The sequence below is a fragment of the Melospiza georgiana genome, chromosome 3 (assembly GCF_028018845.1).
Source record: "Melospiza georgiana isolate bMelGeo1 chromosome 3, bMelGeo1.pri, whole genome shotgun sequence".
NCBI lineage: Eukaryota > Metazoa > Chordata > Aves > Passeriformes > Passerellidae > Melospiza > Melospiza georgiana.
Genome location: NC_080432.1, coordinates 1,683,021 through 1,697,483, shown reverse-complemented (window position 1 = coordinate 1,697,483; position 14,463 = coordinate 1,683,021). Strand labels below are relative to the sequence as shown.

At 39.6% G+C, this 14,463-nt stretch overlaps 1 protein-coding gene across 1 annotated transcript in view; it reads left to right on the top strand.

Moving 5' to 3' along the window:
- The window catches only part of FBXO16 (F-box protein 16), a 53,350-nt gene that overhangs the window by 12,933 nt on the left and 25,954 nt on the right, over window positions 1-14,463 (top strand). Inside the window, exon 3 of the mRNA XM_058020539.1 lies at window positions 563-598. Coding sequence (XP_057876522.1) covers window positions 563-598 — 36 coding nt within the window. The remainder of the gene's footprint in view (window positions 1-562; window positions 599-14,463) is intronic.

The following is a 14,463-nucleotide window of genomic DNA, read 5'->3' as shown; positions in this document are numbered from 1 at the left end:
CAGGGATGGAGAGCGGATCCAGGAGAGGACACGGAGAATGTGGAAACGTCCAGATCAATACATTTATAGAATAGATTTATAATCCAGATCAATACATTTATAGAATAAATCCATCTCAAATATGGAAATATCCAAATCAATAAATTTATAGAATAGATTTATAATCCAGATCAATAAATTTATAGAATAAATTTATAATCCAAATCAATACATTTATAGAATAAATCAATCTAAAATGTGGAAACGTCCAAATCAATAAAAATGGATTTATGGAAAAAATCCACCTAAAATATGGAAACATCCAAATCAATAAAAATGGATTGATAGAATAAATCCGTATGAAATATGGAATTATCCAAATCAATAAAAATGGATTTATGGAAAAAATCCACATAAAATATGGAAATATCCAAATCAATAAATTCATAGAATAAATCCATCTAAAATATGGCCATTCCACTGATATTTTATTTTCTTTTTCCCGCTGAATTTCTCTCGGCACGCCCTGACCCCGCTCTAAAAACTCAATTTTCATTTTTTCCCTGTTTTCTGTGTTTTACAGGTATTTGAAGAAAGAAGAGCCCTGCTTGGAAAATGGGTAAATTTTCCAATTTTCCCTTTAAATAAATATTTTCCACAGGCAGATTTTGGAAGCGAGCAGGATTTTATCTCATGGGAATTTAAAATTTCCTCTGTGGGAAAAGGGATTCGCCTTCCCTGAGCAAGGCGCCCAAAAAAATTCCCTCATTTCCCACATTCTGCAAGTTCTGAAGTTGGGAAATCAAATTCCATCCTTTATTAAATTAAATAGATTAAATGAGATGAAATGAGATTAAAAAACGCCAGGAAATGTCTGTGAGGTCTTCGAAGGAGATTCTGGATGCTCAGATGCTTCCGTGGCCTTTTGGAGCAAAAATCAGCGAAAAATGAAATTTTATCGACACAGGGATTGGTTCGGGTTGGAGCTGATCGTTCTTTGTGCTCAATAATTCACTCATTCAATGATTTTTTGCCTCTCTGATGCTCTTTGCAGGCAAATATTTTGATTTTTCGGATTATTTGTAGGAAATAGAAATGTCCTTGTCTTTGCAGGAAATAATCTGTCAATAATTTGTGTTTCGCTAATAAGGAATTTTAGGGGAAATGAAATGATTGAGGGGTTGTTGTTCAAAAATCAGCTTTTAACGGGACAGGCAGCAAGTGGAAAACATAAAATTCATCTCTTGGGATTGCTGGATGGCTAAAAATGCCAAAATCTGGGAAAAGCCTCCCGGCAGTCGCTCTCGCGAGCGCTGAATATTCCGGGAATGAAAGGAGAAACCTCAGGAAGCGCCCGGTGGATTTTCCGTCACCTTCTCCAAGAGAAATTGGGAAATTTCAAATGGAACTCGAAATTTCAAATGGAATTCAAAACTTGAAGTGGAAATAAAAATTTCAAACGGAATTCGAAATTTCAAATGGAAATCAAAATTTCAAATGGGAATCAAGATGTCGAATGGATTTCAAAATTTCAAAGGGAATTTGAAATCTCAGATGGAATTCAAAATCTCAAACAGAATTTCAAACTTCAAATGGAATTCAAAACTTCAAATGGAAATAAAAATTTCAAACAGAATTCAAACTTTCAAATGGAAATCAAAACTTCAAACGGAACTCAAAATTTCAAATGGGAATCAAAACGTCAAATGGATTTCAAAATTTCAAAGGGAATTTGAAATTTCAAACTGAATTCAAAATCTCAAACTGAATTCAAAATCTCAAACAGAATTTCAAACTTCAAATGGAATTCAAAACTTCAAATGGAAATAAAAATTTCAAACGGAATTCGAAATCTCAAATGGAAATCAAAATTTCAAACGGAATTCGAAATTTCAAATGGGAATCAAGACGTCGAATGGATTTCCAAATTTCAAAGGGAATTTGAAATCTCAAATGGAATTTGAAATTTCAAACTGAAATCAAAATCTCAAACAGAATTTGAAACTTCAAATGGAATTCAAAACTTCAAGTGGAAATAAAAAATTTCAAACAGAATTCGAAATTTCAAATGGAAATCAAAATTTCAAATGGGAATCAAAACGTCGAATGGATTTCAAAATTTCAAAGGGAATTTGAAATCTCAGATGGAATTTGAAATTTCAAACTGAATTCAAAATCTCAAACAGAATTTCAAACTTCAAATGGAATTCAAAACTTCAAGTGGAAATAAAAATTTCAAACGGAATTCGAAATCTCAAATGGAAATCGAAATTTCAAACGGAATTCGAAATTTCAAACGGGAATCAAAACGTCAAATGGATTTCAAAATTTCAAAGGGAATTTGAAATTTCAAACTGAATTCAAAATCTCAAACTGAATTCAAAATCTCAAAGAGAATTTCAAACTTCAAATGGAAATAAAAATTTCAAACGGAATTTGAAATCTCAAATGGAATCGAAATTTCAAATGGAACTCAAAACTTCAAGTGGAAATAAAAATCTCAAACGGAATTCGAAATTTCAAATGGAAATCAAAATTTCAAATGGGAATCAAAACGTTGGGAAATCAAATTCCATCCTTTATTAAATTAAATAGATTAAATGAGATGAAATCAGATTTAAAAATGCCAGGAAATGTCTGTGAGGTCTTCGAAGGAGATTCTGGATGCTCAGATGCTTCCGTGGCCTTTTGGAGCAAAAATCAGCGAAAAATGAAATTTTATCTACACAGGGATTGGTTCGGGTTGGAGCTGATCGTTCTTTGTGCTCAATAATTCACTCATTCAATGATTTTTTGCCTCTCTGATGCTCTTTACAGGCAAATATTTTGATTTTTCGGATTATTTGTAGGAAATAGAAATGTCCTTGTCTTTGCAGGAAATAATCTGTCAATAATTTGTCGTGTTTCGATAATAAGGAATTTTAGGGGAAATGAAATAATTGAGGGGTTGTTGTTCAAAAATCAGCTTTTAACGGGACAGGCAGCAAGTGGAAAACATAAAATTCATCTCTGGGGGATTGCTGGATGGCTAAAAATGCCAAAATCTGGGAAAAACCTTCCGGCAGTCGCTCTCGCGAGCGCTGAATATTCCGGGAATGAAAGGAGAAAACTCAGGAAGCGCCCGGTGGATTTTCCGTCACCTTCTCCAAGAGAAATTGGGAAATTTCAAATGGAACTCGAAATTTCAAATGGAATTCAAAACTTGAAGTGGAAATAAAAATCTCAAACGGAATTCAAAATCTCAAATGGAAATCAAAATTTCAAACGGAATTCGAAATTTCAAATGGGAATCAAGACGTCAAATGGATTTCAAAATTTCAAAGGGAATTTGAAATTTCAAACTGAATTCAAAATCTCAAACAGAATTTCAAAATCTCAAACAGAATTTCAAACTTCAAATGGAATTCAAAACTTCAAATGGAAATAAAAATTTCAAACAGAATTCAAAATCTCAAACGGAATTTGAAATTTCAAATGGGAATCAAGACGTCGAATGGATTTCCAAATTTCAAAGGGAATTTGAAATTTCAAACAGAATTCAAAAATTCAAATGGAATTCAAAATTTCAAATGGAAATCAAAATTTTCAAATGGAATTCAAAATTTCAAATGGAATTCAAAATTCCAAAAGGAATTCAAAACGTCAAACGGAAATAAAAATTTTAAATGGATTTCGAAATCTCAAATGGAATTCAAAACTTCAAATCGAATTTGAAATTTCAAATGGATCTCGAAATTCCAAACAGAATTCAAAATTTCAAACAGAATTAAAAATTTCAAATGGAATTCGAAATTCCAAATGGAATTCAAAATTTCAAACGGAATTCAAAAGAACCCAAATAATTCTGTGTTTTAACCTCTTGTTTGTCCCTGTGTCACCTCCCCGAGCAGCCCCAGCACCCTGCAGGAGTGTCCCTCACCTGGGAGGGCTCAGTGCCACACAGGAGGGGAAACGAGGAATAACCAGAGGTTAAATCACAGAATCACAGAATTATTTGGGTGGGAAATGGGAAATGACCTCCCAGACCATCAAACCCCACCTGGGACTGATCCCCACCTTGTGCTGGGGCTGCTCAGGGAGGTTTGGAGTCCCCAGGGAAGGGCTGGATGTGGCTCTGGGCTGGTGACAGCTGGGGATCGGTCACAGCTGGGATTTGGTGGACTTGGAGGTGTTTTCCAATCCAAATAATTCTGTGATTCTGTGATTTAACCTCTGGTTATTTCCTCGTGTCCCCTCTCTGTGTGGCACTGAGCCCTCCCAGGTGAGGGACACTCCTGCAGGGTGCTGGGGCTGATCTGGGAGGGGACACAGGGAAAACAAGAGGTTAAATCACAGAATCACAGAATTATTTAGGTGGGAAATGGGAAATGACCTCCATGACCATCAAATCCCACCTGTGACCGATCCCCAGCTGTCACCAGCCCAGAGCACCGAGTGCCACATCCAGCCCTTCCCTGGGGACTCCAAACCTCCCAGATCAGCCCCAGCACCCTGCAGGAGTGTCCCTCACCTGGGAGGGCTCAGTGCCACACAGGAGGTGACACGAGGACAAACAAGAGGTTAAATCACAGAATCACAGAATTATTTAGGTGGGAAATGGGAAATGACCTCCCAGACCATCAAATCCCACCTGGGACTGATCCCACCTTGTGCTGGGGCTGCTCAGGGAGGTTTGGAGTCCCCAGGGAAGGGCTGGATGTGGCTCTGGGCTGGTGACAGGTAGGGATCAGTCCCAGGTGGGATTTGGTGATCTTGGGGGTCTTTTCTCACCCAAATAATTCCCCGATTTAATCTCTTGTTTCTCTTGTGTCTCAAAACTCTTTGAGGTTCAGCTACAACCAGGAAGTTCCTGCCAAGAAGCAACATCCTCAAAGCTTTAATTCAAATGCTGCTAAATCAACTTCAGCTTTATAAAGATTAATTGTGAACAAAGGACAGGTTCAAAGCCTTTTTCTATGCTTTATTTTCCTCAGTTATGGTTAGAAATTGTATTTATAACTGTCCCGGGGTCGGTTTGCACCCATCTCACAATCACAAATGCACAGCAAACACAGCTTTGGTATTTCCCAGCAGCACAGGGCCCTCTCCCTGATCCAGCCTGGTTATTTCTGTGTGCACTCATGGGTTAATTGCAAACCTGTCCTGAAAATTTTCAAAGTTCCATAGAAATGAAATGGTTATAAAAATAGGAATGCAATCAGAGTAATGATAAATTGGACAATTGGAATTAGGACAATATGAGACTAAGAGTTATGGATGTCTGGGTAACTTTTTCAGGCCTGAAAAAGGACGCACATTAACAAAGGATTAACCCTTAAAAACAATAATCTATTGCACATTCACACACCTCATCCATGATGCATCAATTCCATTCAAACACAGGATTCTGTCTGCTCATCCTCAGCTTCTTCCTCTGAATCCTGACAGCGCCTTCGAGGTGGGATCAGAAGTTCATTTCTGCTGATAATGGAGCAAAAACCTTTCTGATAATGGAGCACCCAAATCTTTCTTTTTCTCTGAAGGATTGGGGTGTCCTGGGGCTGCTCTCTCGCCGTGAGTCCTCCACAGCACGGTTCCTATTTGAACATTTTGTTATAACCTAAACCCGTATTTACCCCACTGCTTAGGAGAACGAATCCGGCATTGCCGTCTAACACAGCACGCGTAATAATAAATTGAATATTTGCCAAAAGCCATGAATAAAACACAGACATTTGTCACAAAAGCAACCCAACACGGGCCGATGTCACCCAATGCCGGTGACATTGTTCTGGGGAGGGCCCCGAGAGGGGAAAGGGGAAGCGGAGGCGCGGGGGAATCCGGTGCGACCGGTCCGGCCGGGCGGCTGCGACCGCTCCCGGGGCAGGAGCCAAGGGAAGCGCCGAAGGTGGGACGGGGACTCGGCCGTGCTGGGAAAGAGACGGAAAAAATTCATTGTCAGGGATGGTTCCAAGGGGCTCACACAGAAATTTATCCGTGCTGGGAAAGAGACGGAAAAGATTCATTGTCAGGGATGGTTCCAGGGAGCTCACACAGAGCTGGGAAAGAGACACAACAAATTCATTGTCAGGGATGGTTCTAAGGGGCTCACTCAGAAATTTATCCGTGCTGGAAAAGAGACAAAAAAATTTCACTATCAGGGATGGTTGTAAGGAGCTCACACAGAAATTTATCCGTGCTGGAAAAGAGACCAAAAAAATTCATTATTGGGGATGGTTCCAAGGAGCTCACTCAGAGCTGGGAAAGAGACACAACAAATTCATGATCAGGGATGGTTCCAAGGAGCTCACACAGAAATTTATCCGTGCTGGAAAAGAGACAGAAAAAATTCATTGTCAGGGATGGTTCCAAGGAGCTCACACAGAGCTGGAAAAGAGACGAAACAAATCCATGATCAGGGATGGTTCTAAGGGAGCTCACACAGAAATTTATCCGTGCTGGAAAAGAGACAAAAAAATTTCACTATCAGGGATGGTTCTAAGGAGCTCACACAGAAATTTATCCGTGCTGGGAAAGAGACAAAACAAATTCATGATCAGGGATGGTTCCAAGGAGCTGACACAGAAATTTCACAGAATCACAGAATTTCAAGGCTGGAAGAGACCCATAAGATCATCAAGTCCAGCCGAAGTTCTAACTGTTCAACGAGATCATGGCAGCAAGTGCCACATCCAGTCTTTTTGTGAATTCTTCAAGGGATGATGACCAGGGATGGTTCCAAGGAGCTCACTCAGAAATTTACCCGTGCTGGAAAAGAGACGAAACAAATTTCACTATCAGGGATGGTTCCAAGGAGCTCACACAGAAATTTACCCGTGCTGGGAAAGAGACAAAAAAAATTTCACTATCAGGGATGGTTCCAAGGAGCTCACTCAGAAATTTATCCGTGCTGGAAAAGAGACAAAACAAATTCATGATCAGGGATGGTTCCAAGGAGCTCACACAGAAATTTCACAGAATCACAGAATTTCAAGAGTGGAAGAGACCCATAAGATCATCAAGTCCAGCCGAAGTTCTAACTGTTCAACGAGATCATGGCAGCAAGTGCCACATCCAGTCTTTTTGTGAATTCTTCAAGGGATGATGACCAGGGATGGTTCCAAGGAGCTCACACAGAAATTTATCCGTGCTGGGAAAGAGACGAAACAAATTCGTGATCGGGGATGGTTCCAAGGAGCTCACACAGAAATTTATCCGTGCTGGAAAAGAGACACAACAAATTCATGATCAGGGATGGTTCCAAGGAGCTCACTCAGAAATTTATCCGTGCTGGGAAAGAGACGAAACAAATTCATGACCAGGGATGGTTCCAAGGAGATCACACAGAAATTTATCCATGCTGGGAAAGAGACAAAAGAAATTCATGATCGGGGATGGTTCTAAGGAGCTCACACAGAAATTTATCCGTGCTGGAAAAGAGACACAACAAATTCGTTATCAGGGATGGTTCCAAGGAGCTCACACAGAAATTTATCAGCGCAAATTCGTTATCAGGGATGGTTTCAAGGAGCTCACACAGAAATTTATCAGTGCAAATTCCTTATCAGGGATGATTTTATGGAGCTCACACAGAAATTTATCAGCACAAATTCGTTATCAGGGATGGTTTTATGGAGCTCACACAGAAATTTATCAGTGCAAATTCGTTATCAGGGATGGTTTCAAGGAGCTCACACAAATTTATCAGTGCAAATTTGTGATCAGGGATGGTTTATGGAGCTCACACAGAAATTTATCAGCGCAAATTCCCTATCAGGGATTGTTCCATGGAGCTCTCACAGAAATTTATCAGCACAAATTCGTTATCAGGGATGGTTTTATGGAGCTCACACAGAAATTTATCAGTGCAAATTCGTTATCAGGGATGGTTTTATGGAGCTCACACAGAAATTATCAGCACAAATTCATTATCAGGGATGGTTTTATGGAGCTCACACAGAAATTTATCAGTGCAAATTCCTTATCAGGGATGGTTTTATGGAGCTCACACAGAAATTTATCAGCACAAATTCGTTATCAGGGCTGGTTTCAGGGAGCTCACACAGAAATTTATCCGTGCTGGGAAAGAGACGAAAAAAATTCACTATCAGGGATGGTTCCAAGGAGCTCACACAGAAATTTCACAGAATCACAGAAGTTCAAGCCTGGAAGAGACCCATAAGATCATCAAGTCCAGCCAAAGTTCTAACTGTTCAACGAGATCATGGCAGCAAGTGCCACATCCAGTCTTTTTGTGAATTCTTCAAGGGATGATGACCAGGGATGGTTCCAAGGAGCTCACTCAGGAATTTATCCGTGCTGGGAAAGAGATGAAGCAAATTCATTATCAGGGATGGTTCCAAGGAGCTCACACAGAAATTTATCCGTGCTGGGAAAGAGACGAAAAAAATTTCACTATCAGGGATGGTTCTAAGGAGCTCACTCAGAAATTTATCCGTGCTGGGAAAGAGACGAAAAAAATTCATGATCAGGGATGGTTCTAAGGGGCTCACTCAGAAATTTATCCGTGCTGGGAAAGAGACCAAACAAATTCATGATCGGGGATGGTTCTAAGGGGCTCACACAGAGTTGGGAAAGAGACAAAACAAATTCATGATCAGGGATGGTTCCAAGAGCTCACTCAGAAATTTCACAGAATCACAGAAGTCCAAGACTGGAAGAGACCCATAAGATCATCAAGTCCAGCCGAAGTTCTAACTGTCCAACGAGATCATGGCAGCAAGTGCCACATCCAGTCTTTTTGTGAATTCTTCAAGGGATGATGACCAGGGATGGTTCCAAGGAGCTCACTAAGAAATTTATCCGTGCTGGGAAAAAGACACAACAAATTCATTGTCAGGGATGGTTCCAAGGAGCTCACACAGAAATTTATCCGTGCTGGGAAAGAGATGAAACAAATTCATGATGAGGGATGGTTCTAAGGAGCTCACACAGAAATTTATCAGTGCCAATTCCTTATCAGGGATGGTTTTATGGAGCTCACACAGAAATTTATCAGCACAAATTCCTTATCAGGGATGGTTTCAAGGAGCTCACACAGAAATTTTTCAGTGCAAATTCGTGATCAGGGATGATTTTATGGAGCTCACACAGAAATTTATCAGTGCAAATTTGCTATCAGGGATGGTTTTATGGAGCTCACACAGAAATTTTTCAGTGCAAATTCATTATCAGGGATGGTTTTATGGAGCTCACACAGAAATTTATCAGCACAAATTTCTTATCAGGGATGGTTCCAAGGAGCTCACACAGAAATTTATCAGTGCAAATTCGTTATCAGGGATGGTTCCAGGGAGCTCACACAGAAATTTATCAGCACAAATTCGTGATCAGGGATGGTTCCAAGGAGCTCACACAGAAATTTATCAGCACAAATTCGATATCAGGGATCGTTCTAAGGAGCTCACACAGAAATTTATCAGCACAAATTCGTTATCAGGGATGGTTCCATGGAGCTCACACAGAAATTTATCAGCACAAATTCCTTATCAGGGATGGTTTATGGAGCTCACACAGAAATTTATCAGCGCAAATTCGATATCAGGGATGGTTTTATGGAGCTCACACAGAAATTTATCAGCACAAATTCCTTATCAGAGATGGTTCCAAGGAACTCACACAGAAATTTATCAGTGCAAATTCGTTATCAGGGATGGTTTCAAGGAGCTCACACAGAAATTTATCAGTGCAAATTCGTTATCAGGGATGGTTTTATGGAGCTCACACAGAAATTTATCAGTGCAAATTCCTTATCAGGGATTGTTTTATGGAGCTCACACAGAAATTTATCAGCACAAATTCCTTATCAGGGATGATTTTATGGAGCTCACACAGAAATTTATCAGTGCAAATTCCTTATCAGGGATTGTTTTATGGAGCTCACACAGAAATTTATCAGCACAAATTCGTTATCAGGGATGGTTTTATGGAGCTCACACAGAAATTTATCAGCACAAATTCTTTATCAGGGATGATTTTATGGAGCTCACACAGAAATTTATCAGTGCAAATCCGTTATCAGGGATGGTTTTAAGGATCAGGAATGGGGTGGGATCAAGGATGGGGAGCAGAATTTTCCCCCTTGGTGTGGCAAATTCCTTATCAGGGATGGTTTTATGGAGCTCACACAGAAATTTATCAGCACAAATTCGTTATCAGGGATGGTTCCAAGGAGCTCACACAGAAATTTATCAGCACAAATTCGTTATCAGGGATGGTTTTATGGAGCTCACACAGAAATTTATCAGCACAAATTCCTTATCAGGGATGGTTTTATGGAGCTCACACAGAAATTTATCAGCGCAAATTCGTTATCAGGGATGGTTCCAAGGAGCTCACACAGAAATTTATCATCACAAATTCGTTATCAGGGATGGTTTCAAGGAGCTCACACAGAAATTTATCAGTGCAAATTCCTTATCAGGGATGGTTTTATGGAGCTCACACAGAAATTTATCAGTGCAAATTCCTTATCAGGGATGGTTTTATGGAGCTCACACAGAAATTTATCAGCACAAATTCGTTATCAGGGATGGTTTTATGGAGCTCACACAGAACTTTATCAGCGCAAATTCGTTATCAGGGATGGTTCCAAGGAGCTCACACAGAAATTTATCAGCACAAATTGGTGATCAGGGATGGTTTTATGGAGCTCACACAGAAATTTATCAGTGCAAATTCGTTATCAGGGATGGTTCCAAGGAGCTCACACAGAAATTTATCAGCACAAATTCGTTATCAGGGATGGTTCCAAGGAGCTCACACCGAAATTTATCAGCACAAATTTCTTATCAGGGATGGTTTTATGGAGCTCACACAGAAATTTATCAGCACAAATTCATTATCAGGGATGGTTTTATGGAGCTCACACAGAAATTTATCAGCACAAATCCGTTATCAGTGATGGTTTTAACGATCAGGATTGGGGTGGGATCAAGGATGGGGAGCAGAATTTTCCCCCTTGGTGTGGCAGAGAAAATCTTCAATTTCAAGGGGTTTCAAACCTTTGATTTCAGGCCAGGGGTGAGGAGGGGACAGGCAGAACCTTCTCTAGTTCATCTTTGATTTTATTCCCAGGGAACATTTCTCAATCCCAAATCCCCAGGCCCTCCTTCAGTTTTCCCTTAACACCCTGCCAATCATTAGAATTCAAAATTATATTAAAAACAGGGATTTAAAAAAAGGGAATATTCCTAAATTCACGGTGTCTGAAAATACAGGGGGCTTTTTTCTTGTAGTTATGATATTTCTTGAAAAATCTATTTTTTTAAGATTTTTTTCCTCTTGAGAAGCTGAGGAGCCTCAAGAACAAAATGTAAACAATAATTATTTGTTGCTGTGGGATGCAGCAGGTGCATGTGTGATTGGGTTTGTGTCGTTGTTTTTAATTAATGGCCAATCACAGTCAGCCACAAACGTTTGGGGTTTTGATTATTTTTTATTTATTTTTTTTATTTTTAGCTAGCTTGTGATGAAATCTTTTATTCTTTTAGTATAGTTTTAATATCATATATATTATAAAATAATAAATTAAGCATTCTGAAACACGGAGTCAACATTCTCACCTCTTCCCTCATCCTGGGAGCCCTGAGAACAGCATCACATTTTTTATTTGGGTTTTCATCTCTCCAGAATGTCAGGAATCCAATCCCACACTCTCTTCCTCCTGACCTTCCCGAAGGTCTTGCAGAGGAGTTGGTGAGAAGGAGAAGGAGAATTTGCTCCCTGGAGTTTGTTCTCCAGCACTGGAATTTCATCCAAGGGCAAATAAATTAATAAATAAATGAGGAGTTCTTCAAAAATGATCAGGAAGGAAAATGTTTCTCAATTAAATTCATCAGCACGGTGCATTTTAAACTATTATTCTGCCAGTCCTCTATTTGAGCAGAGATTTGGGGTGGGGAGAAAGCAGAGGAAAAAAAAAATCTTAATTTCTAATTCTGTTCCTAATTTCATTCTGACGGGGAAAAGAAGGGACACTGGACATTAAACTATTTATTTACCCAGAGTGATTAAAAGAAAACATTGGGAGAGCATTTTTTCTTATTTTTCAAAATAATAAATTTCTAGTTCTATTTCTAGCTATATCCATATTTATATTTACATTTTTATTCATATCCATAGTTATAGTTATATGTATAGTTATATTTATAGGTATAGTTATATTGACCCTTTTTTATTATGTTAATCCATTTATATTATTATATTATTATATTATTATATTATTATATTATTATATTATTATATTATTATATTATTATATTATTATCAGCTATATTTTATTATATTATAATATATTATTACATGAACTATCATGATATGACATTACATTACATTATATTATATTAATCCAGTTATATTAATCCATTTTTTAATCTTATATTTATTCTTATATTTATTCTCTCTTTGATTTTAAAACTCTTCAATGTTGGAACTTTGGATATTGAGAATTTTAGATTTTCGGTGCTGACAGGCACTGACCCCCAAAAGAACAACCGTGCATTTGACCTGAGGCCATGGAGAAAAATCCAAAATTAAATTCTAGAAACTGGGTGTGGAGTTTGAATAGAAATGTGTATATCACATGGTGGGAAACTTATAATTTAAAGTTTTAGAATATAGTAATATTTTTAAAGCAAAATAGAGGGTTTAGGGCGGAAACAAATCCTTCTTCATGGGTTTGGGTGGTATTGTGTAATTACAGAAAAAACTGCATTGCAGGCCACAGGGAGTTGGCTATTAAGTTAAAAGTAAAAATAATTTAAGCATCGTTGCTTAATTAAACAGTTTATCCATAAAAAGCTTTGTAGAGAGAGATCTACAGCTCCATTTTTAGTTTGTTAAAGCATAGCGCTGTAGAACTCCCAGTTTGTGAGAGTGTAACATAAATAAGAACTAATAAACATCTGAGTCTGAACAGAAAATACCATCTGACACATTTGATACTGACCTTAACAACAACAACAAAAAATTAAAAAATAAGGAAAAAAAAAAAGAATTTTTTAAAAAAATTCCACATTTCCCCTTGTCCCTTCTCCACACACTCTGGTAAGACAGGATGGAGCAAAATCCACATTTCCCCTCAGGAAAACCCTCTCCAGCCATCCCTCCCTTCCTTCCCACTGGGAATTGCTGCTGCTCCTGCCCATGGCCACCACCCATCCCAGGGCTGTTCCTCCCCGCTGCCACCGGGGCTGCAGCTTTGGAGCCACACTGGAGCCATTGGAGGCATTTGTGGGGACGATTTGAGTCATTTGTGGGGACAATTTGGGCAATTTGTGGGGGCTGAGGTTGTCTCCTCCCAGGAGATGGCTGCTGACAGGTCCTTGTGTCACTCCCGCCCTGTTTGTCCAGCTCTGCAAAGCTTCCCTCAATTCCTCCCACACGGATTCTATCCCTGAGGAGTCAATCCTCCTCTTTAGGTACCTGCCATCAGCTGTAGAAAAATCTTGGTGACTCTGCTGCCATTGTGGATTTTTCATCGTTTGGTTTCCCTCTGTGCCGCTCCTCATAGCCCGTGCGGGAGGATTGTGAGGGAAAAATACTTCACAAATTGTGAGGGAAAAATGCTTCACAAATTGTGAGGCACTCTGGGATTGCAGCACTGGGGGCTGTGGAAGTGTCAGGGGAGAAGGAACCAGCGATGGATTCATCACTGGGGCCTGTTCAAATGAGTAAAAACCCATCTGAGTCTCCTCTTTTCCATGAGGGAAGCTGGCCCCAGGAGCATGAGTTAGTCCTGGCCTAGGCCGTGCTGGATCCTTTCAGGATTAGAAAGTGTCAGAGAAGGAATCGGCAATGAATTCATCACTGGGGCCTGCTCAGATGGGGGTTTTTACCTCATTTCCATGAGGGAAGTCAGTCCCACGTGTTAGTCCTGGAGCACAGGAGCCTAGGTCATTCTGGATCCTTTGAGGATTAGAAAGTGTCAGAGAAGGAATCATCAATGCATTCATTATTGAGGCCTGCTCCTGTAAAAACCCATCCGAGTCTCCCTCTTTCAAGGAGGGAAACCAAGGCTCAGAGTGGGTCCCAGGAGAATGAGTTAATCCTGGCCTAGGCTGTCTTGGATCTTTTGAGGATTAGGAAGCATCAGGGGAGAAAAAAATCAGCAATGCATTAATCATTGGTGCCTGCTCATATGAGTAAAAACCCATCTGAGTCTCCTCATTTCTATGAGGGAAGCCAGTCCCAGGAGCGTGAGTGAGTCCTGGCCTAAGCTGTTCTGGATCCCCTCAGGATTAGGAAGTGTCAGGGGAGAAGGAACCAGAGATTAGTTCATTAGTGGGACCTGCTCAAATGAGTAAAAATCCATCTGAGTTTCCTCTTTTCCATGAGGGAAGCCAAGTCTCAGAGCTGGTCCCAGGAGCACGAGTTAATCCTGGCCTAGGCCGTCATGGATCCTTTGAGGATTAGAAAGTATCAGGGGAGAAGGAATCAGCAATGGATTCATTATTGAGGCCTGCTCCTGTAAAAACCCATCTG